At 55.3% G+C, this 25,269-nt stretch overlaps 1 protein-coding gene across 1 annotated transcript in view; it reads left to right on the top strand.

The window, feature by feature from the left end:
• Window positions 1-25,269, top strand: part of DSCAML1 (DS cell adhesion molecule like 1) — a 95,099-nt gene that overhangs the window by 1,193 nt on the left and 68,637 nt on the right. The window contains exons 2-3 of the mRNA XM_068994519.1: window positions 6,841-7,158; window positions 9,562-9,708. Coding sequence (XP_068850620.1) covers window positions 6,841-7,158; window positions 9,562-9,708 — 465 coding nt within the window. The remainder of the gene's footprint in view (window positions 1-6,840; window positions 7,159-9,561; window positions 9,709-25,269) is intronic.

Here is a 25,269-nt window from a genome sequence, read left to right as displayed (position 1 = left end):
ACCCTGTTCAGTTGTGCGGTGATGATCAATTATTCCATCAATTATTAATTATGGAATAGCTGCTTTATTCGAGCTGGGGTGAAGCTGCTCTTGGGAGCTTTACCCAAAATCGCTATTGTGCTTCAGATCTGCTGAGCTGAATGTGCCAGTGTCTGCTTTGCTTACATTTGCATTTTTTACTGTGCTAAAAGGAAAAAACAAACCTGGGAACAGATAACCGTCGAGGATGCCATGATTCCTTTCGACCCCCAATAGTCAAAATAATAAAGAGCTGCACCGGTTTATTGCTTTTTGCATCTTTTCAGCCCCAGCTTCTTGGAAAAGGGATCTCTTCCCACAGAGCTATCTCTTCGGAGAAGAGCAAATTAAAAGCCTCCATTAGCACAACTCCTCGTGGCCTCGTTTTACATTTTATTTCTTAAAAAAAAAAAAAAAAAAAAGATATCTTCAGCATCGAACAGTCCTGGTGATGCAAAGTGTTAACGTGAAGCGGTTCCAGAGAGAGGACAGCAATACGATGGAAGTTTCATTAGAATAATAGGATAAAAAAAAATGAATTGCTTAATGCATGATAAACCTTTCAGATACTTAATATTTCTGGGCATCGAAGCACATCCTTTTAACGTGCTCCTGCTGTAGAACAAGAGCTCAAGTAGAAACCGAAAGCAGATAAACATTTGATCCAAGGGACCCCTGAAGTTTAGAAATCCCTTGATGGGCTGTAGCTGCTTATTTCTGCCCCTGTTTACAAAATAAACAGAAATAGGTGGTTGGCAAAGCAGAGAGTTGAGCAGCAAGATGGTCTGGCAGTGTGAGGGAGAGCAGCCAGGCAGAGGGGAGGCGAGTGGTGTGATGAGGAACGGACTGGTCACAACTGAGAGGCTGGGAGCCAGGGAAGCATCTCCCTGCGTGATGCTGCTGGATGGCTCTGCCGCCTGATTTATATTGGCATTATATTTACATGATGTTCCCGCGCTGGGCGCAGCGAACGGTGCAGCTCGCGGTTCCTAATCTCTCCCATCTCGGCCCCCCAGTGTGGCACAGCACTCGTTTGTCTCTGAAATGAAACATGGAAACCTCATTAAATGCACGGAGGAGAAGCCTGCAGTGCTCAGCTCCTCGCCGTGCCCGGCGCTTGTTTATCCTGCCAAAATTTCCCAGCACCAGGAGCCACCATGGCGGCTCGCCCGGAGCCTTTACCTGCGCCTGGCGTGGGCTTCGGGCTGCTCCTGCCTTTGGACGGGGAATGGGTAAAGGCAACCCTGATGTTCCTGGGTGTTTGTCCTCTGGAGGAAGAGGCTGTGCCTTGTGCGAGGGGCGAGTGCCAGGGATGTGCTGTGGAACAGCCCTTTCTGGAGCTGAGGGCTGCCTGGGAGCTTGGGGCATGGCTTGGGGCAACCGTGGCTCCAGCACCTCGGTGTTGGGGTGCCGGGATCTCTGCCCATGTGGCCCCGTCCTGGGGGGATGGATGGGCAGCGCTCCGTCCTTCTCCGGAGCAGCTGGCGAGCCGAGGGCAAGAAAAAAGCTGGAAGTCTTTGTGGCAGGAATTCTGACATGGCAGCACGCGAGGCTGAGCCGCGCCTCGGATGACACGGAGGCATCTCGCAGCCAGGCAGGCAGCACGTTAATAGGTGCGACTTCCATGGTGGGCACGAAGGAGGAAGGCGCTCGGTCGTCGCAGTCGTTGCGGTGCTGCTGTTCGGGGAGGATGTGCAGCGGCAGCTCTGGGTGCAGAGTGTTCCTTGCCTTTGAAATCTCGGTTGTAGCCAGCTCTCCGTCTTTACATAACCATGGGGTTGGGAGTTACCCTTTCCCTGCTCGTGGATCCCGCAGAAATATCCCCTGCCACATGCAGGCTGTGTGCTGCCGCCATCATCCGCCAGCAGAGCTGTACCAAACATTTAGGAATTCCATTTCCAGGCTCGTGTTCCTGCCTGCTCCCAGCTGCTCCCGGGAAGGGCTGCAGCGGCTCCTGGCCCTGAGAGGGGAGCGAGCACAGCTTGGAGGGGACAGGGAAGAGGTGAGGAGCTGGCAGAGCTCACCCTGATGTGTTGTCCTTTCGGCTGTATGGTGGAAATCCTGGTCTCCGCCTTGCAAAGCCACCGAGTGGGTTGTGATGCACTGGGAGAGTGGCCTGGCCATTGTGGAGGGAGCCCAAGGCCAGGCGTGCATGGCCTCTGGTGTGTCCCCTTGCCCACCCCTAGTGCCCGCTCGTTTGGCCTCCCCGGGGACACAGGGCTGTCACTCTGGCTGGGTAATGTCACCAGATGTCCCCTTGGGACTCAGCTGCAGTTCCTCAGGCGTTGTGTTCAGCATGGCCAAGGCGTGGAGGTGGCTCTGCAAGGGGAGGGAGAGACCCTCGCCTGTGGTCTCTGGGCTTGTTCCTCACCCCCAGAGCTGAGGGTCCCCAGGCTGGGCAGGTGGGGCAGAGCTGGGGAATGTCCAGCTCTGGGTGGATGGTGTGGTGAGGCTGGTACCTCTCACAGGCTGCCATGGGAGGTTCAGGAAGCAGGAATCCAGCCGGGAGAGCTTTTTTTCCCAGGCAAGGGTTACAGCCTCAGCCTGGGTGCTGTCGTAATCGCTGGAGGTGGTTCAGGCCTTAATTTCCATGCAGATGCATTAAGGAGCAGGCGCTTGGAGCATGTTTGAGCCATGCCCTTACCCAGAGAGGACCAGAGGCAGGTTCTCCTTTGCTCCCTCTTTGCTTTGTCACGTCAGGAAGGACCGTGGTGCTCGAGCCAGAGGAGCTCGTGTGGCAGCCAAATTGCAGTGCCAGGCAGGAAAGATGCTGTGGCAGGTACCTGCCATCGATGCTGCTGTGCTGGGCACCAGCTGAATGCCCCAGGCCCTGCTTGGCATTTCCTGACACGATTTCCACCCCCTGAGACCGGTCCCTGAGGGGCACAGCGAGCGGGAGTCACGGCTTTAACCCTTGGGGCTGGGCAGCCACGGTGGGGAGGTGACAGCCTGGGAGGGTGTGCTGCTCTCCCAGGCACTTCTGAGCTCCCCTTGGAAGGGACCAGCCTGGGCGGCTTCCCTCCCCATCCCTTCCATGGAGCTTGGAAGTGCCACTTCTCGCTCCATCAACTCCAAGGTCACTCCCTTCGCTGGCACAAAGGCTGTTAAAGGTGTCCTGGAGATGAGGGCTTGGAAGGAGCTGGTTCCGGGGAAGGCCGGAGGCTGCTCCAGCGTTCCGAACGTGCAGGCAGTGTGTGATGGAATTGCCGTCCTCTCTTCAGCACGGAGGAACGATTAGGACTTGCCACCTACCTGTAATTCCCAGCCCGGTTCGTGCCAAGCTTTGGTTCACTTTCTCCTTGAACAGGGCAGGTGTCAAACACCCTTAATGAGGATAATAAATGAGCTGCGAGGTGGCCATTAGCCTGCTGCTCTGCACAGCATCCCTGCAGCCCGGCTCAGCCGGGGGCTGGGGAAGCCCTGGTGGCTCCTCCAGCCCTTTTGGGGTCCCACAGGTGGGGTTTTTCCTGGGGCAGCTTCTCACCAGCCTTGGAGAAGGGCTGGGGTGGGCACCCGGGCGGTCAGACCACCCGGATCAGGAAGGAGGTCTCAGGAAAGCTGCTGCCACTGGGGGAATGTGAACGGCAGTCTAGTGCCTGCCCAGGGGATGGCACGAACCCCCTTGAAACACAAATCCTTCAGCCTTTCCCTGGCTCTGTCAGATTTCCAGCCAGCTAAAGGACCGTGCTCAGCTCTGAGGGACTTGCTGGGTGTGGGTGGGCTGGGGGCTGGCTGTGTGGTCCAAGCAGCAGCCTGCCAGCACAGGTGATGGACGTGCGTGGAGAGCAGGAAAAGCCTCTTATCTCAGGAGGAAGAGCCCTGGCTGGCACGAAGCCGGTCCTTGTCTGAGGCTGCTCCTAAATCCGCTTCTTAGAAAAGGATGGGCTCTTCCCCGGGAGGTTTTGTGCTGCTGGGGAGGTGATGGCATTGCTGTGCTGCTCGGGCACCTCTCCCAGAGATGGGTGGCATGGTGACAGAGCCTGGGGACAGGTTGTGGCCCCTCTCTGGAGCAAGCAGGTGCTTGCTGAACAGCCCAGTGCTTTGCTGTGTCAGAAGGTGCTGGAGTTTGGGAAGTCCAGCCATCAAGACTAGTAAATATTCTGAAGGGATGATAGCAAAATGACTTGCTTCTCCCAGCTCGAATAGAGATATTAATATTTCAATACCGCTAGGTTGTAATTTACCACAATTTAAGAAGATTGAGCTCTGATAACTTAAAACACCTGCCTTCCAGAGCCAGCTCGGGTGTCCAGCCCTGTGCTGGGCTCGGTGGGGCTCCCAGCTGGAGCCAGGCTGGGCTCCAGGCTGCATTCCCAGCTGAAACTGTTCCATCTCAGCTCCCCCAGCCTCCTCTTTTCAGGTTCATGTGAATTAATGCCCTCGATATGTAGGTTAGGGTCAGCACATCTGACCAGATGTGAGCAGTGATTTCTGGTTTAAAAATATTGCTGTGCTATTTCTAAATTTTTAATCTCTCCCAGTGATTTGGAGACGGTTTTATGAAACATGGAATTAGGATGGTGCTCAATGCTAAATGGTAAAGGAGATTATGAGGATTTAACTCTATGCGTCTGTCACATAACTATTGCCAATCCCATAACCTCCATTTTCTATTAAAAATCCCTTTCCCCCTTTGACCTGAAAAAGCTTTATGGGTAATCTGAATTTCTCTGTTTATGAGGTATTTTTCCAGTCCTCGCCCCAGCCCCTCACCCATCCAGCTCTGAGCCCTCCTGGTGCTGCTGAGGATGAAGATGTTTCCCTGGCAGTCTCTGGGTGCTTGAGGAGCCTTCTCAAGCTGTACAGTGGGAGCTGGGGAGAGATTCTGGATGGAGCACGGGGCACAGCCAGATGTCCTTGGTCCAAAGCCAGGCTGAAGGTGGCTTTTGCTGTGCCCTGGCTCCAGCCATCATCTGCTCAGCTCAGGCTCAGCCACAAATAGCTCTGTGCTGCTCGTGCGGGCTTTGTTTCCCTTCCTCTGCCTGCAAATGTGCGTTTTTTCCCTTTCATGTATTTGGGAGAAGCATCACACTGCTTGGATGAAGGGAAATGCTGATTCATGACGACAAACCAGCCTGGAGATGTCACAAAATGACATCTGCAGGGCCGAGCGGTGGCCCCGTGGCTCTGCAAAGGCTCGGCTGGAGCTTTGCTCCTCCGTCCGTCGGTCTTTGATGCTTGTTTGCCAGGGAGGGAAAAATAAATGGCTTTGTCTCCTTCCACCTGTGCGTGGATGCAGGGAGCTGGTGCGTGGGGAGACATGGAGATGATTTCGTGACGTGTAAATTGGCTGTCTCGTGTGGTGGCAGAGCTGGACCTCACTACGAGCTCATCTCTTCTGTGGGACAGAGGGCTCCGAGTGGGCACAGGAGGAAACCTGGCCATTTTCAGGGATGATTCTGTGCAGTGCACACAGAGAGCAAGAGTAAGATCCTGAAAGAGGCTCGAGGTTGTACATTCAGCTGGGAGAAGGATGGAGAGAACTCCGCTCCGAGAAGGGCTGAGGTGTCTCGGGGTGTCCCGTCCTGACCGGGTTGAGGATGGTGTGGATTGGGCTGGTGGCACAGCTCCGAGGCAGGACAGGCACCTGGCTGGAGAAGCTTGGCATGGAGGTGGAGCAACCGTGGCCACTCAACCAGCCCTTCCTTGGGTGAGTGGCCGCCTCCGGAGCCGAGGCGTGCGGATGAGGCTTTCCTTCTCCCCCCTGCTGCCGTCCCCTCCTCCCCAAATTAAGGAATCGAGGTCAGGGAGGGTCCCCCGTGACTCGTTCTGAACCGGCGGCACGGTGCTGATCTGCTTATTGGCTCTGCGGCACCACGGGCGTGCGCTCAGCCGCAGCTATTAATACACCCGCCGAGGGCCCTTCCCAGATCCCTGTCCTTCCGCCCACTTGGAAAGAGTGCGGCTAAAAAAAGAAAGCGGATCTAAGTGACTGGGGGCCTCCTCATCCTTATTTATAGCCAATTTCGCTGGCTTGGCTTGGGAAGGGGCAGCTCGTGGTCCTGGAGAGAGGGAAGGAGGGGCCGGAGGAGTTGGGTGCAGAGGTCCATTCCCTACTTCCCAAGCAGGGAAGCGCTGTTCTCCAGCAGTGAGAGCTGATCCTGGGCATGCAGGTGGCCACAAGCTCTGCCTGGACTGTGCCCCTGAACCCACGTCAGTCCTCGTTTGGATGGTGCAGGGATGCCTGGGAGAAGCTCAGGCTGAGGGCAGGGTGGGTCTGGGCTTCCCTCCCTGTGGCTCTTGGGGAGAGCAGCAGCTCTGATCCCGGTTTTCCTGCCCCTCTCCTGGCTCCGAGGCAGTGGTGGGGTAACAGGGGAGATCTCTGCCCTGCCTGGAAATGATGGGCACTGGGTATTGGTATTGCCCATGGGGCTGTGCTGGGGGGCTGTGGGGGATCAGGGATGCTGGATGGGGCTACTCCGGGCTGGGGGATCACAGGAATGCCGGGGTTTGCAGGAGGAACAGCGTTGGTGGTTGTGCTTGGTGTGGGTGCCCAGAGCCAGCCGGGTGCCCCGGGGGAAACCTCGGGGGCTGCCCGGGGTGTCCATCCTCGCCTGCACAGCCCCTGGCTGTCCTGCCGAGGTGCCTGTGATCCCTCATCCATGCTGGCAGCAGGAGCGCTGGCCTGTGAAGGTGGCCTGTGTGCTCCCAGCCGTGCACGGATGCTCCTGCGCTCCCCTGCTCTGCCGCACGCAGGGCGCGGGGGCCATGCCAGGGAGTCTCTGTTCCAGGGGGGTCTCTGTGCCAGGGGGATCTCTGTGCCACCGGGATGGCGATCCCTGCAGTGACCGCCCGCCCTTGTGGCCTCTGCTTTGTCCACAGCACACGCTGAAGATGTTGGAACCAGCCTCTACTTTGTGAACGACTCCCTGCAGCAGGTCACCTTCTCCAGCACAGTGGGGGTGGTGATCCCCTGCCCGGCAGCAGGGTCACCCAGCGCCGTCCTTCGGTGGTACCTGGCCACAGGTGACGACATCTACGATGTGCCCCACATCCGGCATGTCCATGCCAATGGGACTTTGCAGCTCTACCCCTTCTCGCCATCAGCCTTCAATAGCTTTATCCATGACAACGACTACTTCTGCACCGCGGAGAACTCGGCTGGCAAAATCAGGAGCCCAAACATCCGTGTTAAAGCAGGTAGGAGCTCCCTGTGGGCGCTGGGCTTTGCACGAGGGGCTGGTTTCTCCCTGCTCTTCTCCATGGCCGGTTGGCCCATCAAGTGCAGAACCAGGGCTGCTGCACTGGGTTCTTGCAACAGGATGGAGCAGGGAGAAGGGCAGAGTGTTGGGTGGGAGGTGCAGCTTGGAGGTCTCCAGCGAGTGCCTGGAGAACGTGGTGTGGCTGCAGCCTGGTGGCAGGAGAGCTCCTCTCCCTTTGAACTGGGCTTGTCTCACCCAGCCACGTACAGAGGCTTTTCCCAGCTGTGGGAGGAGCTGGGCCACATCTGTCCACGCTGGGGGCTCCTCAGTGTCCCACAGCCTTGTTCCCACTGCAGCACCCAGCCCCAGCTTGCCAAGGCTTATTAAGAACAAAAAAAAATTAAAATAAATAAATAAATAAAAAAGAGGAATATGGCAAAGAGCTGATTCCAAAAGCCATTATAGTAAATTATTGACCAGGCTGAGGAGGGCTAATAGCCCAGGAATGGCTTCATTATGTAACCTATTAAAAGTGGGGCTAGCAGAGGGAACGTGACAGAAGTGACTACAGGGTTTTTTTATTTTAATACCTTGTACTGCGGAGTAAATTGGTTTTAACCCCCTTCTGCAGAGTGAATTATTTACCAGCACTCTCAGGTTACCTATAAACCACAGCGTGGTGGAGGAGCAGATGGGGTGTAGTAAATGTGGAGCTGTGCTCTCCTCACGCCAGGCATGGCGGGGTTGGCTCTCCTGGGATCCCACGTGCCCAGAGCTGCCCTGGGATCACAGAGAGGGAGTCCTGGCCCTCATCCCCCTCTCCATGCAGGACTGAATGCACCCCTGCTGTTGGGCTGGGAGCTCAGCCTCCCTTTCTCTTAGCAGGAGATGTGGATGTCCAGTGGGGCCACCAGGATGTCTCCAGCTCCTGGAGCTGCTCTGGGTTTATGGCAGTGGAAACGGTTGTGGAACATTCCCAGCTCCTGCTCCCTCCTGGCCATCCCACATCCCAGTCACTCTCCAGTGCTTTCTAATGGCAGTGCAGCACAGAGAGCCAATTACAGCTGGAGAAAGCAAGCAACACAATAAAATGCAGTGGAAACTGAAAATATGAGGGAAGAGATCTCTGGAAGTCTTGGGAAAGCTGTTGGCGAGCCCATGGACCAAAATTCTCCAGCCAGTGGAGAGGTTTAAGTGCGCTGGTTGTGGCTGTGTGTTGCCTTCCTGGGGTTATTCCTGGTGGCAGGAAAAGCCTGGAGCCCTGGCTGTGGGGCTGGCACAGGTCAGGGATGCAGTGGGGCTGTGGAAAGGGTCTGCTCCTAGCTGGGGTTGTCGTGGTGGCAGGGAGCGTTCAGGATGCTCCTTGTGCTCCCCGCTGGCCTTTAAAGCCTGTGAATAAACCTCAGCTCCGGGTGATTAAGGAAGCTTTTGCTGGTTAATCTGCTTTGGCTCTGCAGCCCCTTTCTGTGGCGGCTTCTCCCCGTGCCCTCGTGGCACATCTCTGAGCAGGGAGCTCTGGAAGCCCAGGAAATCAGGGTGGAAATGCTGTCACCCTCTCGCTGCTGGCTTGGCTGTGCAAGGTGTGGGATGCGATGCCCACAGGGACTTCCCACTCAGGGAAAACACCTTCCTTGTGGGGCTGCTGAGAGCTTTGTTGAGCTGCTCCTGCTCTGGCCAGGGAATGTTGTTAGGTGACCAAGTGAGCGTGTGTTTGTCATGATGGCAATCGTGTCCATGTCCTACAGGGCACAATTATTGTCACAGTAAGGAGGGAGCTGCCCCCAAATGCATTTTGTACTTGAATTCCAAGAGTTTGTGGTGGCTGGAGCTGGTGACATCTCCTTGTCTTGCTGGAGAGGCTGAGCTGGGTCCGCCTCACCCAGCTCCAGGTGCTCCTGGAGCATTGCTGCTGGTCCAGGGAGCAGCAAGGAGCTGTCAAAGGGATGTGCATCTCCCTGAGAAATAGGGCACATGCTGGGAGCATGTGGCATGGCTTGGAAAATTGTCATCTGCTTGCCTTAAATACTCCTGCGGTGGGTTTTGGAGGGTCCCAGGCTGTGTCATGGGCTGTCTCTCCCAGGATGCATTTTCAGCATCCAGAGGTGAAATGCACATTACAACTCAAAATGTCCTTGGTCCCCACACTGAGTCTGGCAAGCTCAGGTGACGCTGGGGAGCCTGGCAGGTCCCAGCAGCAGGACCTGGGCCAGATGTCGCTCTGTCCCAAGCTCAGCGCCGCGTTCCCCAGCAGAGTCGCTTCCTTCCCCGGGAAGGTGTTTTGGGATGGAAGCAGTGTGTGGCTGGGTGGGTTGGTTTGTTTGGGAAACGTGGGATTCTAGCAAGAGGAAGTGTGTTTTCCTCCAGCACTGTCATGCTACCAACCATCTGCTTTCCTCCACAGTTTTCAGGGAACCGTACACCGTTCGGGTGGAGGACCAAAGGTCGATGCGTGGAAACGTGGCTGTTTTCAAGTGCCTCATCCCCTCTTCAGTGCAGGAATATGTTAGCGTTGTATCCTGGGAGAAAGACACCGTTTCTATCATCCCAGGTAAGAGAGGAACACCTGTTCTCTTGGAAATCTGACCTGCTTTGCCATGTGTGACATCTGCTGCCGTGGAGGGTCTGGTTTTGCCTTGTTGTCTGTGCCTGTGCTGCTCAGCAAAGGCTTTAATTGGTGATTTTGCAGACTGGAAAGTGCTGCTGGTGTGAGCAGAGGTGTTGTGTCCAGGCTCTCCTGGGTGCTCTGGCCGGGTGTCCCTAGGGTGAAGGATGCTCAGTGTAATTTTGGCAGCACAAGTGCCCTGTCCTGGTTTCTGCAGGATGCTTTGGGTACCTGCCTGTGCTGTTTGTGTCTGACTCCTGCAGTCAGGGCTGGTGTTTGTCTTGTCAGGATGATGCTCTAGTCAAAATCCCACCTTCTCTTGTGAGTTTTCACAACTGATTCAGCCACAGGGAAAGGAACTTGCCATCATCTCGCTTTTCCCTGGGGTGGAACCTGCTTGGTCTCCCTGTCCCATGTCCCTGCCTCATAGCCTGGGCCTTGTCCCTCTCCAAGCTGCCTTCCATCCATGGGGAAGGGGCTGTGGGAGGGACAGCACCGCTCACCTCTGCTCAGGGACTCTGCAGGTGCAGGTGTTTTCCCCAGGTATTTCCCTGTGATTTTTGGCAGGTGTTCCTGCCTGGCTGTGGCAGGTTCTGGGCACAGCGTGGGGCCAGCTCCGTGTCCCCGTGGTCCGGGGTGACCTCCTGGCTCCTCGGCGGAGCCGCTATTGATGGCAGCGCTGGCTGCCCGGCACAGCGTGTGTAAGCTGGTAGTAAAGCAATCAATAACTGCTTCCCCCAGGGGATCCAGAGGGAATTAAAGGATTTTGCCCAAAGTGAGTGCTCTGTGCTTGATATTTGCTCACAGGTCAGCAAGTCCTGGTGCTCCTCCGTGTGCCAGTGCTGCTGTGGGGAGCAGAGGCCACTGGGAGCAGGACTGGGACTGGCAGGAGGAGTTTAAGGAGCAAAGTGCTTCACCTGGAAGGAGATGACCGCTTCTCCTGGGGGCTGTGGTGGCTCTTGCTGGTGGCCTTTGCTCCCTGAGTGCAGCCAAGGTGCTGACCCAGCATAAACCACGTGCCTGGAGGTACCTGGGCCAGTGGCACCCGGGCAGGCACCCTTTGGCAGAGAACAGACTTGCCAGCCTTTCTGTGTCGATGTGGGAGCACAAGGTGGATTTCTGAGTGGTGGGTGGGAATGAGGAGTTTGTGATGTCCATGCCCTGGGGCACTGAGGTGCTTGGTGGTGCTCTTGATGCATTTTGGGTGATGCAGGTGATGCTGTGGGCTGGTGCCTTTGATGAGTGGGACATGAGGTCCATCAGCAGGACAACCTGGGGTGTTGTTTTCTCAGTAGTTTTGGCATCCTTTGGTCTGGGATTCTGGAGGATGGAGCCCACGTGGCCGGTGGGCTTGGCAGCGGGTGTGCCAACTGAGCATCCGTGCACTCACATGATCTTAACCAGACTTGTTCCCAAGTTTGCTGTGGCAGTGGATTTTTTAATATGATGATTTAATTAGGGTGGAACGATTTTAACATTCTAAAGCAATAATTACCCTAAAGACAGAACATATAAATTGTGTTACAGTGCAGAGTCAACACAAGCAAACATGTTTTGCCGTTGGATTACAAATATAGTATCTGCCTGAAGCTTATTTTTTTTGTTGCTGGTGTGTTAGAGCTAAAACTGGCTTTGCTGTTACCAAAAATATGTTTTTTCCTGACCTCTGCTGAACCTCTGCATCTGCCCTGATTCTGAGTGAGGAGGATGAGGGGAGGGAATGGGGTGGAGGTGAGGAGGGCTGGCATGTGGTGCTGAGGCCCCGCGGTCCCTGTTGGTCCCAGCGATGGATTCTGCCCGGTGAGAGGCGGCTGTGCAGGGACTGCAGCGCTGCACCTGAGCTGTGCTCACAGCTGCCTGTGTAACGTGGTGCTCTCTCCTGACTCCAGCGTGCCAAACCCGCTGCTTTCCCCGAAACTTTGCTCTGGTGCTCCCTGTGGAAGGCTGGGCATCTTCCCAGCAGCTCGAGGTGCAGCAGGGGAGGAACAGTCCTGATGTGCAGAGCAGGGGAAATCTCCATCCAGGCTTCTTTGTGGCTCTTTTTAGCTGACTGTTTTCACAGTAAATGTCTCTTCCCCAACCAAACCAAAATACCTGCAGCTCAGAAATAGGGACAGCGAGTGCTTCCCCTGGGGCTGCTCTTGTGAACTCAACCTCTGCCTCCATATGTGGCTGGGGGGAACCTTTCGTGAGCTTTCTCGGGTTCTAGGAAGAAATTCTTCTCTGACACAGGGTGCCCAGAGCAGCTGTGGCTGCCCCTGGATCCCTGGCAGTGTCCAAGGCCAGGCTGGACAGGGCTTGGAGCACCCTGGGATAGTGGAAGGTGTCCCTGCCTATGGCAGGGGGTGGAACACGGTGGACTTTCAGGTCTCTTCCAAGATAAATTGTTCTATAATTCTACAATTGATTCATCTTTTCTTTATTAATTGGGATTACAGGGCTCCCAATCTCTCACATTTTTTCAGCCAAATCTTGTTGCTCTTTTGCTGGGTGCAGAACCTCGGTGGTGCCTTGCTGGCAAGAACCCAGCTGGAGAGCTGCTGCCTCCCTCACCGGGGTTTGGGTGACGAGTTGTGCTGTTTGGTTAACTTGGCAACACCGTAACATACCCCGAAATCAAAGATAAACTCTTTATGGCAGGTTACCCTGCACATAAATCATCATTAGTGCAGCTCATTTCTGTTTAGTGCCCACCTGACTGTGCTGCTGTGTGTTTAGAGAAGTCAGGGGTTGCGGAGAAATTACAGGGTTTTCAAAAACCCATTTGCCTTGCTGGTGCTCACATCAGAATCAATCTTGCCTCGTGTTCCCAGCCTTGCCACAGACACAGCCCTGCTCACAGGGCTCTGCTGCTCTGTCTGGGAGGGCAGCAGCTGTGACAGGACAGGGCCTGGGGGGACAATCACACCTCAAACTCAGCTGCTCCTGGTGCATCTTGGTGTGTACTTGAGGTGCTGGATGGGAGCACAGCAGCTGAGCAGAGTTTACACACCCTTCACCCCTTTTCCACAGAGTGAGAGTGAGAAAATCCTGCTGCAAGCTGCTTTAAGAACTCGACGTTGTAAACAGCTTTTCTTCTATTGTTTTATTGTTGCTGCATGTGGCAGTGGTGGCAGTGTGGAGCCCAGGTGTGTGGGCACTCCCCAGGTGCCTGTCCAGCTGCAGTTTGCAAGAACAGCACAGGGAGCTGTTGTGATACCACAAAGTGGGGGTTGAGCAATTTCAGCCCCTCCTCAGCAGTCGCAAGGTGTTCATTTGGGCACTGCTTGGCTTTGGCAACCCTCTGAGCACACACGTGCCCGTGCACTCGCACCCAAACCGTTCCCCAGCTGGCTCAGGGATGTCACTGTGTCACTTGCTGGCCACAAATGTCACCTGTCCGGGCTGTGCCCATGGGAAGAACAGCACTGGAGCTGGCGAGGGCAGCAGGATTTGGAGGCAGTGAGCGTTACCAGCCTGGCAAACCCAGAGCTGAGCTGTTATTTGCTGCTTCAGTGTTGTGTACTTGATAGGTTGTGTTGGAAAAAATCTAAATAGAGCACTTGTCAAGGTACCAGCGTTTCTAAGGGTGCTGCCTTTGTCACCAGCCTGATACAAATCCTCTGAGGGCTGCGCAGATGAGGATGTACTTAGTCACTGGTTATCCACAAAGCCTTTTCTCTGGAAAGCAAAACGTAAAGCTTGCCAGAAGGAAGGAGCTGAAAAAAAACCCATTGAGTTCTGTGAAGTTTTAGAGGTGTTTTTGTGTGTGTTGTGGGCTGAGCCTTTTAGGAGTTTCCAAAATATCTCTGCCTGAGTTAATCTCTTTGTGGTGCTGCAGCTGTGAGCTTCATTTGACCTGTGTGGCTCTTTCTGTCCCATCCTCAGATGTCCCCAAGGCTGGTACTGGGGTCCTTAACCTCCTCTCAGCAGCTGTTTAGTGGTGTGAGCAATGAAGGGGCAGCAGCTTCCTCGTGGTTCCATGTGGTCAGTCCTCCCCCAAAATGTTCTCTGTCCTCTGCTGCACCTCACCTCGCCACTGGTACTTTTTTTTTTTTTTTTCTCTGAGACAGCAGAAGTGGAACTGCACACAAATCCCACTGCAATCCATCCCAGGACGTGGTGAGTCCAGGGATGAGGCAGGAGGCTGGATTTCTGGGATTTCTGGGATTTCTGGGCACAGCATTCCCCCCCGGGCAGGTGCTGCGTGCCGAGGGGCACGGGGGGGGATGATCCAGGGGGCAGAAGAGCCAGGAGCTGGATAATTCGGCATTGTCCTTGTGTCAATGGGCTCATTCTGGGGGACATCAGGCTCCTGTCACTGGGGAAAAGCTGGAAGCTGGGACAGAATAAACACGGCGAGGCCAAAGGCTGCCCTTGTCTGTGTGTTTGGCATCGTGGAGAGGTTTAGGGGCAGAGAGGAGTCGCTGAGGGTCGGTGTTTTGGGTTGGTTTGGCCCGAGTGTGGGATAACCCCGGCTGGTTCAAAGCAGGAGGCCGTGAGCTGGAGCATGCCGGGCACGAGGCCACCCCGCTGCCGTGTCCCTGCTGTCCCCTGTGGCTGAGCCCGCAGCTGGTGGCTGTGGCCTGGCACTTCCCGGGCTGCCCTGCCTGCCCGGCGTGTGCAGGGGGCGATCCCCACACAGGCAGCTCCGAGGGGGACCGCTGGGCACAAGGCTGGCCAAGGCTTGGCCTTTTCAGCTGGATTTTGTCACTTGTGGCCGGGACGGGCAGAGCCGCAGCGCGGAGCCGCCTGATGTGATCGGAGCGAGCGCCGTCCTGTCCTTCCCTGTCTGGGGGTGCTGCAAAACCTTTTCCCCTGTCGACCTCGAGATCTCCAAAGGTGTCCTGGCTTCTCCCCCACCCCTTGCCACCCTCTCTGGCTGCGACATGTGCCCAGACCTGTTACAGAGGGAAGTAGCTCCAGGCGTTATTCTCACCAAGTGGGGTGAGATTCTGTCTGAAATCATTTCATCCTTCCCCAGAGACTTGGCGTGAATTTTATCTAATCGCCATGGCAACAGATAAAAAAAGGTGTGAGCACATCTCCTTTTGCTGTGATAATTCAGATTTATATATTCAGATCAGATTGGAGTTAGAGATTTTAAAAGGAGCAGATGCAGCAGAAGGTGTGACTGCAAATAATGTGGCGAGAACGTTTGATGATCCTGCCCTTTAAGAGGGGAGAGCGCTTTCCCGCAGGTTTTTTTGGAATATAATTATTCCATCAAATCCACTTTAACAAGGACTCATTATAGCCCTGATAATGCAGAGTCACGTTGGAGACAATCTCCACACGCATGCACACACGGCACACGCAGGGACCACAACAAGTAAACAGCAGCCTGTGCGCAGCCCGGGCGCTGCCAGAGCCGAGGTGGCCGCCCCGCTCCCCGCGTCACCTCCTGGTGCCCTGATTCCGCAGGCTCCCAGCCTCCCTGGCCACCCAGCAGGACCCAAATGGGGATTTGGTGATGCTGAGCTCGGGCTGTCCCAAACCAAAGCTGTTGGTGGATTTTGCTGTGCTGTGGCAGCGTCTGCAGGGGAGGGAAGCTTTGTCTGAGAGCAGAGAAAGGGGTCACAGGACCATGGGATGGTTTGGGCTAGAAGTGACCTCAGACTGTCTCATCCCAACCCTGGCAAGGGCAGGACACCTTCCACTATCCCAGGGTGCTCCAAGCCCCATCCAACCTGGCCGTGGACACTTCCAGGGCTGGGGCAGCCACAGCTGCTCTGGGCACCCTGTGCCAGGGCCATCCTTTAGTGCACCTGTGTTACTCTCCAGCCACCCTGAGGAGCAGCTGTGCTGTAGGGGAGGGATGCCTGAGGGTCTGGAGATCCCGTGGGAGGCAGGCGGGATGTCAGTCTCTGCCTGGAGTGCAGAGAGCAGGAGGAGGAAGAGATCAGCTGGAGGAGATGCATGGAGGAAGGCTCTGCTGGCTCTCCCGAGTCCCAGGGTGACTCTGTGCGCTGGGATACGTCGTTCCAGTCACTCGGAATGGCACACTGAGGTTTTCCAGGCGATGGCCGGGAAGTTGGGGACAAGAGGGAAGTGCCCTGGAGCACCCCACCGGTGGCATGAGGAGATGGGGCGTGACCTGGGCAGGAGAGTGTTGGGGCTGATGAACCTTAGAGGCGTCTGGGCTTCCCTGGAGTCGCTCGCAGACTCTTGGAGCGTGCGCCGCACATCCCTGTGAGAGGATTCTGTGCTGAGCACCAGCCCCCAGAGAAGGTTGCAGGGCACAGCTGGCAGTGGAGCTGAGCACCAGGTAATGAAACCTGGTGCTACACGTGCCTCGTGCACCTTGCTGAACCCAGCACCCTCCTGCCTGCCCGCAGAACCCAGCCTGGAGCGCCCAGGTCCTTGCTGAATCAACCACAAGGGCCGTGGTCTTGTCTCCCTGCTCACAGGGCACTTGATAAATTCTAATGCTTTTGTGCATTTTAAAAACCTTCCTGCTGGCAGAGAGCTGAAGTCCTCTGGGATGGGAGTTTCTGTAAGGCACTGGAGCAGCTCAGGCTGAGGCTGTGATCAGCACTCCATGCGCTGGGCAGGGCAATGTGGGTGCTGGGCTGGGGGGCTCTGTATGGGCATGTAACCCATGATCAGCCATGGCCCACCTTGCCTGAGGGGTTCTTGGGAGTGACCCCTCTGCCTGCAGTGCTCTGCAGGCTGCTGCCAGCCTGATGGGCTTGGAATGCTCCGAAGTCCTCTTGAAAATCCTGGAACAGAATAGAAATATAGAATATCCGGACTTGGAAGGGACCCACCAAAGTCCAGCTCATGGCTCTGCACAGGACAGCACTGAGAATCATCCCAGTAAAATGCCAAAGCCAGCTCTGTGAAATGGGTTTGCTGGCACGTTCAGGTTCTCCCCCCAGCCCCAATCTTTGTCCTTTCATACCTCTATTTAAACATCATCTAACGAAGAGAAGCCGCTGCTGGCTCCTGTCCTGCTGCCCCAGGTCTCCCCCGGGAGCGGAGCCTGCCCGGGCAGTAATTGCTACAGCAAAGCTGAGTGATGTGCGAGCTGTACAGGTCAAACCTCTTCCCAAACCACATGTTTGTGTGAGCCTGAGCCACCTGCCCCTGGGGCCTGCGCTGGGCTGCGAGGGAGAGGAGCTGCAGCAGAGCTGAAGTCACCACTTCTTGTGCCACCAGGAGGGTGGCCTGTGCCTGGCCAGCTCATCCCAAACGGGGCTGGGGGCTCGTGGACAGGGGTGGGGGTGGTGTGGGTGTGCGTCTTCCTCCCCCTCCTCCCCGTGCACCCGCGCACATCCCCAGATGCAGAAACAATCACGGTCATTATTCCTGCCATGGTGACAGTGACAGTGGCAGAGATGCCAGCTTCCTCACACAGACGGCTTTATTTCATCTCCTCTGTTTTTCAAAGCCTCTTTCATTTTGTATGAGGAGACAGATGTGAAGGGCTGCAGGCTGATAAATTCTGCTGTCTTATGAAAAGAGAGGGTGGGTTTTTGTTGTGGTTGCTGCTCTTCCTCCCTCCCTCCCCAGCCCCCTCCCAGCCGCCTCTTGCTGTCGAGGGTTCTCCCTGTGCTGGGTGCAGGACACTGGCTGGTGGTCACCTCTCCGGGGAAGGCCGGGCTGAGTCCCCTGGGTAGGCTTCCCAGGGCTGGATTTTGGGAGGAGAAGCTGGGCTTGTGGTGACAGGCATCTGGTTGGAAGAAAATGAGCCCCTGGTTGGAAGGGAAGGACCCCAGTGGTGCAGATGCCACCCAAAACCTCCCGCCCGTCGGGTGGGGAGGAGCTGATCCCGGCTGTGGAGCCAGGGCTAAGCCTTCCCAGGAGGTGCAAGCCAAATCCTCGTCCTTTGTGTGACAGCAATGGGGTTGTGGGGTCAGGGGTGGGCTGCTGTGGGATGGGGAGGAAGCAGCCAGCATCCCTTTGTGGGGCTGTTGGAAGTCTCTGCTCTGTGCCTTTGCCTTTGCCTTCCTTCTTGGAGCAGCGCGGCTCCAGTGGCCGGTGGCATCTGCCCTGCGTGGCACCAGGGGTCCCAGTGCAGTCCCTCTTCCTCCCCTCTTGCTCTGCTGACTATAGTTCAAGTTTAAAAATAAATTGCTCCATCTTTAATTGCGGTTTAAATAACTGCTTCATTTTTATTTAAATGTGGCTCTGCAAGGCTTGGAGAACAATTAGGAGAAAATACGGGGCATTGCTCTGGTGCATGTGTTCAAGCATATAATTAATTTTTTTTATTATACTGATGTTTGCCGAATCTGGAAAAAGATCTTATTGTTCCTCTTGATTCAGTCACGCCGAGGATCTACAAATACACCAGCCATTTCAGGACTCCATTTCATAAGCCGTGGAGCCCTGGTGCTGACGCGCTCAGGGAAGGCTCCTCGGGTCCCTGCCCTTTGCTGTGCCACGGATACACCACAGACCGTGGGGTCTGCGGCCCTAGAGAGGGGTGGGCTGCTCTGGGTCTGGTGTCTGCAGGGCTTCCCCAGTGCCAGGCTGGTGGGCACAGCCCTGGCTGGGGCTGCTGGATGTGCCTTCAGCCCCTTCTGAGGGATTTTGGTGCTGCTTCAGAGCCTAGAGCCCGCCCTGGGGGCTCACTGGGGTGAGGCTTTGTGCTTTTTGTTAATGAGTGGTGTTGAAGGCCAGTCCATGGCTGGGGGATGTGGGGTGAAACCTCTGCAAGGCTCAGCGTGACCCAGGGACCTCTCCGATTCGAGCTGGCCATTCAGGACTGTAAATCTCATTCAGAGTCGATTGGGATTAGGCTCCTAAGTGCCCGACATTGCTAAAGTGCTTCTCAAAGTGCGGCTCGTTGAGGGCTGGGAGGAAGCTGCATGTGGCCTGGCGGGCTGTAAGCTTATCAGTCAAAGGTGCTTTGCTTGGTGACAGAAGCCACTTGTGGTAAACAAGCTGCTGGCCCTTTGGACCCCTGACAATCTTTTAACCATTTATTAAAGCAGCTATGAGCTCTTCTTGGAAATGAAATCTTAATAGCGAGTGTGGCAGAGATTTTTCACAGATGGCAGCACTGCCAAAAGCAGGCATTCAAGAAAACATTCATCAAAAACATTCATTTCTTTCAAAAAGAAATTGACGTTTATAGCGTAGACAAATTTGGGACTCATTTGCTTTGCCTTTCAGTTTCGGGATTTTTAGAGGTCACGTTTTTCTGCACCTTCGAGGGTTAGAAACTGGTGTTATTTTTAACTGGAAACTGAGATTCTCATGTAACATGTCACCAGGAAATGGGGCACGTGGAGAGGCTGGGTATGGCAGGACCTGTGCAGGGCTGGGGGACTGGCAGGAGACCACAGAATTGTGGAATATTCTGGTTTGGAAGGGACCCACAAGGACCATCGAAGTCCTGGTCCTGCACAGACCCCCAGCAGTCCCACCCTGTGCCTGGGAGGTTGTCCAAATGCTTCTGGAGCGCTGGCAGCCTCGGGGCCTTGCCTACCCTCCCCGGCTGTGCTCTAGGAGCTCTGGGCTCTGCCCTGACTCCTGGTCTCTGTTTTTTTTGCATGCAGACCCTCCCCAGAGTGGGATGGTGCCCAGCTGGCTCTCCCGGTGACGGGCAGGATGGCAGGGCCCAGTAGGAGCTGCAGTCCCTGGCACGGCCGGGCAGGGAGCTTCCACGTGCCCTGGGGAGCATCCCTGGACCCCACCCCGCCCTCACCCTCCGGCGAGGCCGGGAAGGACGGGTGTGCCCTCCCTCCTTAAAAAGCCAGAAATTCCCTTAAGAGGGAGCAATTCATTCGCAGCTCATCTCCATTTCATCTGAAGGCTGCACCACGCTGGGTTTCAGCCTTGTTATGTTTTCTCTTGAGCAATACCTTTTATTTCTGCAGTGTTTAATATTCCTTTCCAGAGCCTCCGTTGCCTGTTCTGGGTCTTTCCACTGAAAGCAGCTTTAAAACTATAATTTTTCATGGCTGAGCATGTCACAACCAGCTGGGTCCTCTTTGCTTGAGTGCTGTCGCCCCTCCCCATCCTCCCCGTGCCCGCTCTTCCCTCCGTGCCAGGCATCCCTAGTGAGGGGTACCCTTCACAGGCAGACTCAGCTTGAGCAGAAGTGGTTTCTCTTGCCCAAGCCAGCCTGGTGCTTGGAGCCTGGCACTGTGGAGGGCTGTAAATGCTGTCACGGGGCTGGGGCAGCAAATGGTGGTGCAAGCACAGAGATCATCCCTGTGCTGGTCAGGGGGAAGCTTGGGATGTGTTTCCCCATCCCTGGGTAGTAAAGGGAAGGACCCGTCTGTGTTTCCCCATCCCTGGGGAATTTTAATGGTGGCTGAGATAAAAACTCCGTGCTGGTCATGGCTTTGCATTCACCAGACCCTGCTTCAGCCCCTGACTGATGGCTCGTCGCTGCTTCTCCCCACAAAGCAGATCTCCTTTGCACCGGGGAGGAGCAGCGTGCTGCAGGCAGCAGGAGCTGGGGCCAGCACTGGAGCTGCCCCTCGCGTGTCATTCCGTGTCGCTGTGACTCGCAGCCCGTGTGCTGTGCGTGCAGCCTGGCCCTGCGAGCCCGGGGTGCCAGAGCCTGGCGCTGCAGCCCTGTTGGCGCTGCGGTTTCACAGCCGCCTCCCGAGCGCGGAGGAGCGCTGATGTTTCTGCAGCTTGTTTCACACTCGTACGGATCCCAGGAGCAAAGCTGTGCCACAGAGTGAGTGCTCACAAGCAGCAGGCCTTGGGAAGCACCCCCTGGGCGAGGGCTGGTGATCAGGTGCCCGGCTCTGGGTGCCTGCGTGGGGTTTCCTCCTGCCAGGCAGGGTTCAAGCCACGCAGCTCCTCCCAAGGAGGTGATTGCTGCCTTCCCCAGGTGAACTCTCTCTGCACCTTGGACGGCTTCCATGTGCTTAGCACTGCTCCCTGCACTCGCTGTTGTATAATCGATCCAACATCCTGGCACGTCCCGGTGTTTAAACAGGAGCTATGGCTGTTGCATGCACTGGATGTACAACACGCGCCCGGCGGTGTCAAGAATTAACTTCATAATCATCTCCGTGATCTTTCTTGGCAGAGCTCTGGCATAACCTGTCGTGTCTTATCTGGGGATTGCCTGTGAGTCATTGTTAGCTCCGGCCTGGCTCTCCGGGTGAGCCAGGTTTTGGCTCTTCCAGTGCTCTGGGTGTCGAGGGCTCCGGCTCCAGTTTGCAGCTGCATAACCACTGCTGGAAATCTGGTGGGGGATCTCCTGCCTGAGGCTGGGAAAGGGAAGGGTGTGGACCACATCCCTGTGTGCCCCCGCTGAGCATCATTTCTGCTCCTCAGCTCTGCAGATCTGATGGTCTCGTTTCCTGAAGCTGTTAAAAACACACGTGTTTCTCTTTCCTGCAGAGTTCTTCAGAGATTACATTTTTGTCCTAGTCAAGAGCAGATTTAACCAAATGCCCATCTTGCAATGCCAGGTCCTATGAAATGGGAATGGCTGAGTTCCTTCTTTATTTCTCTGTATATACACAATGCCTGAAACAAGCTAAAAATGATGAATTGTGGCTAATGCTGCTGCGTGATGGAGATAAGACCATAATTATTTGTTTGGGCAGCTTAAATCAACACCAAAAGCCTGATGGAAAACAAAGTGATAATTTAAATGTCTTTGTGTGGGTCTCGTGGGCTGTGTGACCAAGCGTGAACTTCCAGCAGGGGCTGTGTGGGTTTTGCGGTGGCGCGTGGTTAAAGCGGGTCAGTGTGGTGTCACGCTTCACGTGCCACCCTGTGAGCGTGCCAGGGCCTGTGCCGGGGGACAGACACACCCTGGGCTCCTTTCTGGCAGGGTTTGGCACCTCTGTGCTGCCTCAGTTTTGGCAGCTGGCTCTTACTAGGAGTCCTATTTGTGCTGCAGGTAGGAGTGCACATCCTGTCCACTCCACAGAGGTCCCCTTCAAAAGCCCAGCCTGGCCTGGCTTGTTAGGAGAGAAGGTGGGTAGGTTTAGCTCCAGCTGCACCTGAACCCACGGCAGAGGCTGTAAATTTTTGCGTTCGTTATGTTTGTTTTGCCTGGGTTTAATTAACTGATCGATGAAAGCCTATTGAGCCCTGACCTCTCCTGCAACTGCCATAAATCAACTCTGGCCATGCTGGAGTGGGATCTGTGCACGGTCCCAGCTCCTGAGCTGTGCTGTCCCATCCTCAGAGCTGGAATGGCCTGGATGAGGAGTAGCACAGTCCACAGGGACACCTTCCACTAGTCCAGGTTGCTCCAAGCCTGTCCAACCTGGCCTTGGACACTGCCAGGGATGGGGCAGCCACAGCTGCTCTGGGCACCCTGTGCCAGGGCCTCCCCACCCTCACAGGGATTTCTTCTGTCTATTTTGTTTTCCTGGTGACCCTGGCGACATCATTTCCTTGGAAGGGAGATTTGGAAGCCCCAGCCCCAGTTCCGTTCTGCCCTGCCAAGTCTTGCCTCTCCAGCTTCCGCACACTTGTGTTTAGCCTGTTCTTTTTCAATCCTCTTCTCTTGGTTGGAACGCCCTCCCGGCAAGCTGAGCCAAGCTGAGCAGAGATGTTACCAGTGCTCCAAGGGTTTTCCGTGTTGGTTTCCAGTTGGAAGTGGGAGGCAGGGGGACCCTGAGATATATCCCTGTCATTAGACCCCTCCTCACCGCCTTCCCTCTGCCAGGGCCGCCTCAGCCTGTCCCTTGGGCTTTCCTTCCATGCTAAACCCAGCAATTCAGCACCCATGCCCTGGGCCTTTCTCCCTTTTCAGAAATATTTTACCTAAATCTGGAAAATCGGAACTATTTTGTCTTTAGAATGTTTTACTTTTGAGCCAAGCTTCCATTAAAATAACTTTTCTTGAAGAAAAGTGTTGGAGAGGAAGACAGTGAGGGTCAGATCAGAGGGTCCGTGCTGGATCACTGAAGAGGAGGAAGAGCTTTTGCATCTTGCATTATCTCCATGTATTTATATTTCAGTGTAAAGGGGAAAAAACGCACGTATTATTGAATGATGCACTTTTTTATCTTCTTTATGGCTTCTAATGCTATAGCTGGTTTTTTCAAACCACTAAAAGCATAAGCATTAAAGCAATTTTCCAGAGTAATATAGCAAGAGGTCTGCAGCAGCTCTGCAACATTTGATAATAGTTGCCATCTTCAGCTGAAGATAATGATGTTAACAAATGTAATGGGAGTAATGAGTGGAGATTCAAAAAAGCAGCTTTTGTTTAATTTTTTTGTAATGCAAATCAGTTGGGGAATAAAGAAGGAGAGCAGAAAATAATGAAAACTTCATTGGAAATGAGTCTTAATCCTTGCAACCAAGCACTGGAGGGAAGGAGGGAAGGAGAGGGATAGGAGTTGTGGATCCTCTTTCCCTGGAAGTGTTGGACAGGGCTTGGAGGAATCTGGTCCAGTGGAAGGTGTCCCTGCCCATGGCAGGGGGTGGAGCTGGGTGATTTTTATAGTCCCTTCCAACCCAAAGCAGTCTCTGAGTATCTGGGGGTGGCTGGGCTCTGTGTCAGAGTGGAATTAAGTGAATTTTGCTGTCCTGGCAGGGCTGGCTGAGGTGAGCAGGAGGAGTCAGCCATGTGCCAGGCTGTGCTCGTGTCTCACCTCTGGCACATGGGTAGGGCTGCCCAGGGAGGTGGTGCAGTCCCCATCCCTGGAGGCGTCCAAGGAAGGGCTGGGTGTGGCACTTAGTGGGTGACAAGGTGGGGATTTGGCACAGGTTGGACTCGATGGTCTCAGAGGGCTTTTCCAACCTCAGGGATCCTGGGACTCTGTGACTCCCCTGCCCAGCTCCTCACAGCCATGGGCCTGGGGCTGTTGGTTTCTCCTGGCTCAGCTGCTTTCAAGCAAAGCAAAGCTCCCTTCCTCTCGCCCCTGGGAGGCTGGAAGCCCTCTGCTTTCTGCTCCTGCAGCACCTTCCACTTTAGAATGATGCCAGCTGAGTTCAACCTTATGACAGCCCAGCGACTCCCTCTCCCCCTCAGAACAAGTGAATTTGCTTTATTTAGATTGACTCCCAGCCCAAGTGATAGGTATGAGGCTGGCAAATGAGCATCCTTGTGATGAGGACTGGCACTTATGCATGTGCAGAAGAGTCAGGTCTGTCAGCTTGTGTCAGCTCTCCTTCTACGGCGTGTTTAATCTCCTCACCCTTGGCCAAGAAATGCATTAAGAGATCTGCAGTGAGTGGAGCTCGGCAAGGGAGGGATGTTGCTGCCTGCCCCGCTCTTGGAGCGCCCAGGAGTGACGGGATGAGGGCAGCGGGAGGAGCACCAGTCAAACCAGCCTGCAGGGGAGCTGTGGGCAGCTGGAACTGGGCGGAACTGGAGGAAACATCTCCTCTTCCTCCTTTCTAAGGGGTGTGAGTGGAGCGCCGGGAAGGTGGTGTTTGGAGCAGGGCTGGCAGGGCAGGAGCAGGGGGTGACCCCCGTGCCTGCGTTCAGGCGATGCCGCGGCGCTGGAGCCGGAGCTGGCTCGTGCTGCCAGCGAGCAGATGGTGGTCACGGCTGCGTGAATGTCCTTGGGCACGGGGAGCAGCGTCCCCGGCCCGGGGGGGGATGGCGTCTGTCCCCTCTCCGCGCTGCCGCAGCTGCGTGGGCGGTGGGGCGGGACCCGCTCCCGCCGGCGTCGCCCCGGCTCCCTGGACAGCGGAGCTTGGTCAGATGGAATTTTGGGAGGCTGCGGGGCTCCCCTCCCGCCCGGGGGCCCTTTGGCACGGTGCCCTCCCCAGCATCGCCTCTCCCTGCGCTCTGAGCGGCAGCGTCGTCCCCGGCCTCGCCGGGTTGGCACCGGGGTGGCACCGGGGATTTGCGAGTCACCCCCTGCCACGTGCAAGGTGTCTCTGGGGACCCTCGGTGGCAGCGCTGGCTGGGTCACACTGAGGATGGAGGGACGTGGCTTTGGGCTGAACCCATCTCGGAGGACATGCTGTGCTGTAAACCAAGAAACTTTCACACTTTCCTCGTTTTCCTGGTTTTTGGTTGGTTTTGTGTTTTTTTTTTTTTTTGGAAGGGTGAAGATGTGAGTTATCGCATCTGGCTTTGCAATTTACAGCTTTTAATTAATCTGAAATTTCAACATAGAGTTTTATGATAAGCAGAGGCATCTCTGCAAGCCGGGGAGGAACCTTAACGACGATCCGAGATGAATCGGCAGGATGAGATATCAGTGCAATAAACAGGGCTATATGAAACAGAATTGTGGAGTAAAAAATGCTGAGATATCAAGGCAATGATCTACAAATGAGATTTCTTTTTGGAGCCCTTCCCTCTTTCAAGAGTGTTCCTTTCCTGTGGGCATTTGTCAGCTGTCCTTTGGTTGTTCCAGCACCTACTGATGACAAGCGAGTCAGTGGAACCTCAGCTGTCTGTGTGTGACGGACACTCAGTCCATCACCAGAGCCCCTTTAGGCCAAGGGAGGAGAGACCTTTTGAGTAAGGATGGTCTGGCATGGCTTGGGTGAAGTGCTCCAGCCCGGAGAAGCATCCAGCTGGAGCATCCCTGGTGTTTTGGGCCAGTCAGGGTGTCTGTGGCTGTGACACTTTGCTGTTCAAAGGGCCAGAATCGCTCTTCCTCTCCTGCCCTGGATGCAGGA

Source organism: Aphelocoma coerulescens, chromosome 24 (genome assembly GCF_041296385.1).
Source record: "Aphelocoma coerulescens isolate FSJ_1873_10779 chromosome 24, UR_Acoe_1.0, whole genome shotgun sequence".
Classification (NCBI taxonomy): domain Eukaryota; kingdom Metazoa; phylum Chordata; class Aves; order Passeriformes; family Corvidae; genus Aphelocoma; species Aphelocoma coerulescens.
Note: the sequence above shows the minus strand (reverse complement) of the source record. Positions and strands in the feature narration are given on the sequence as shown.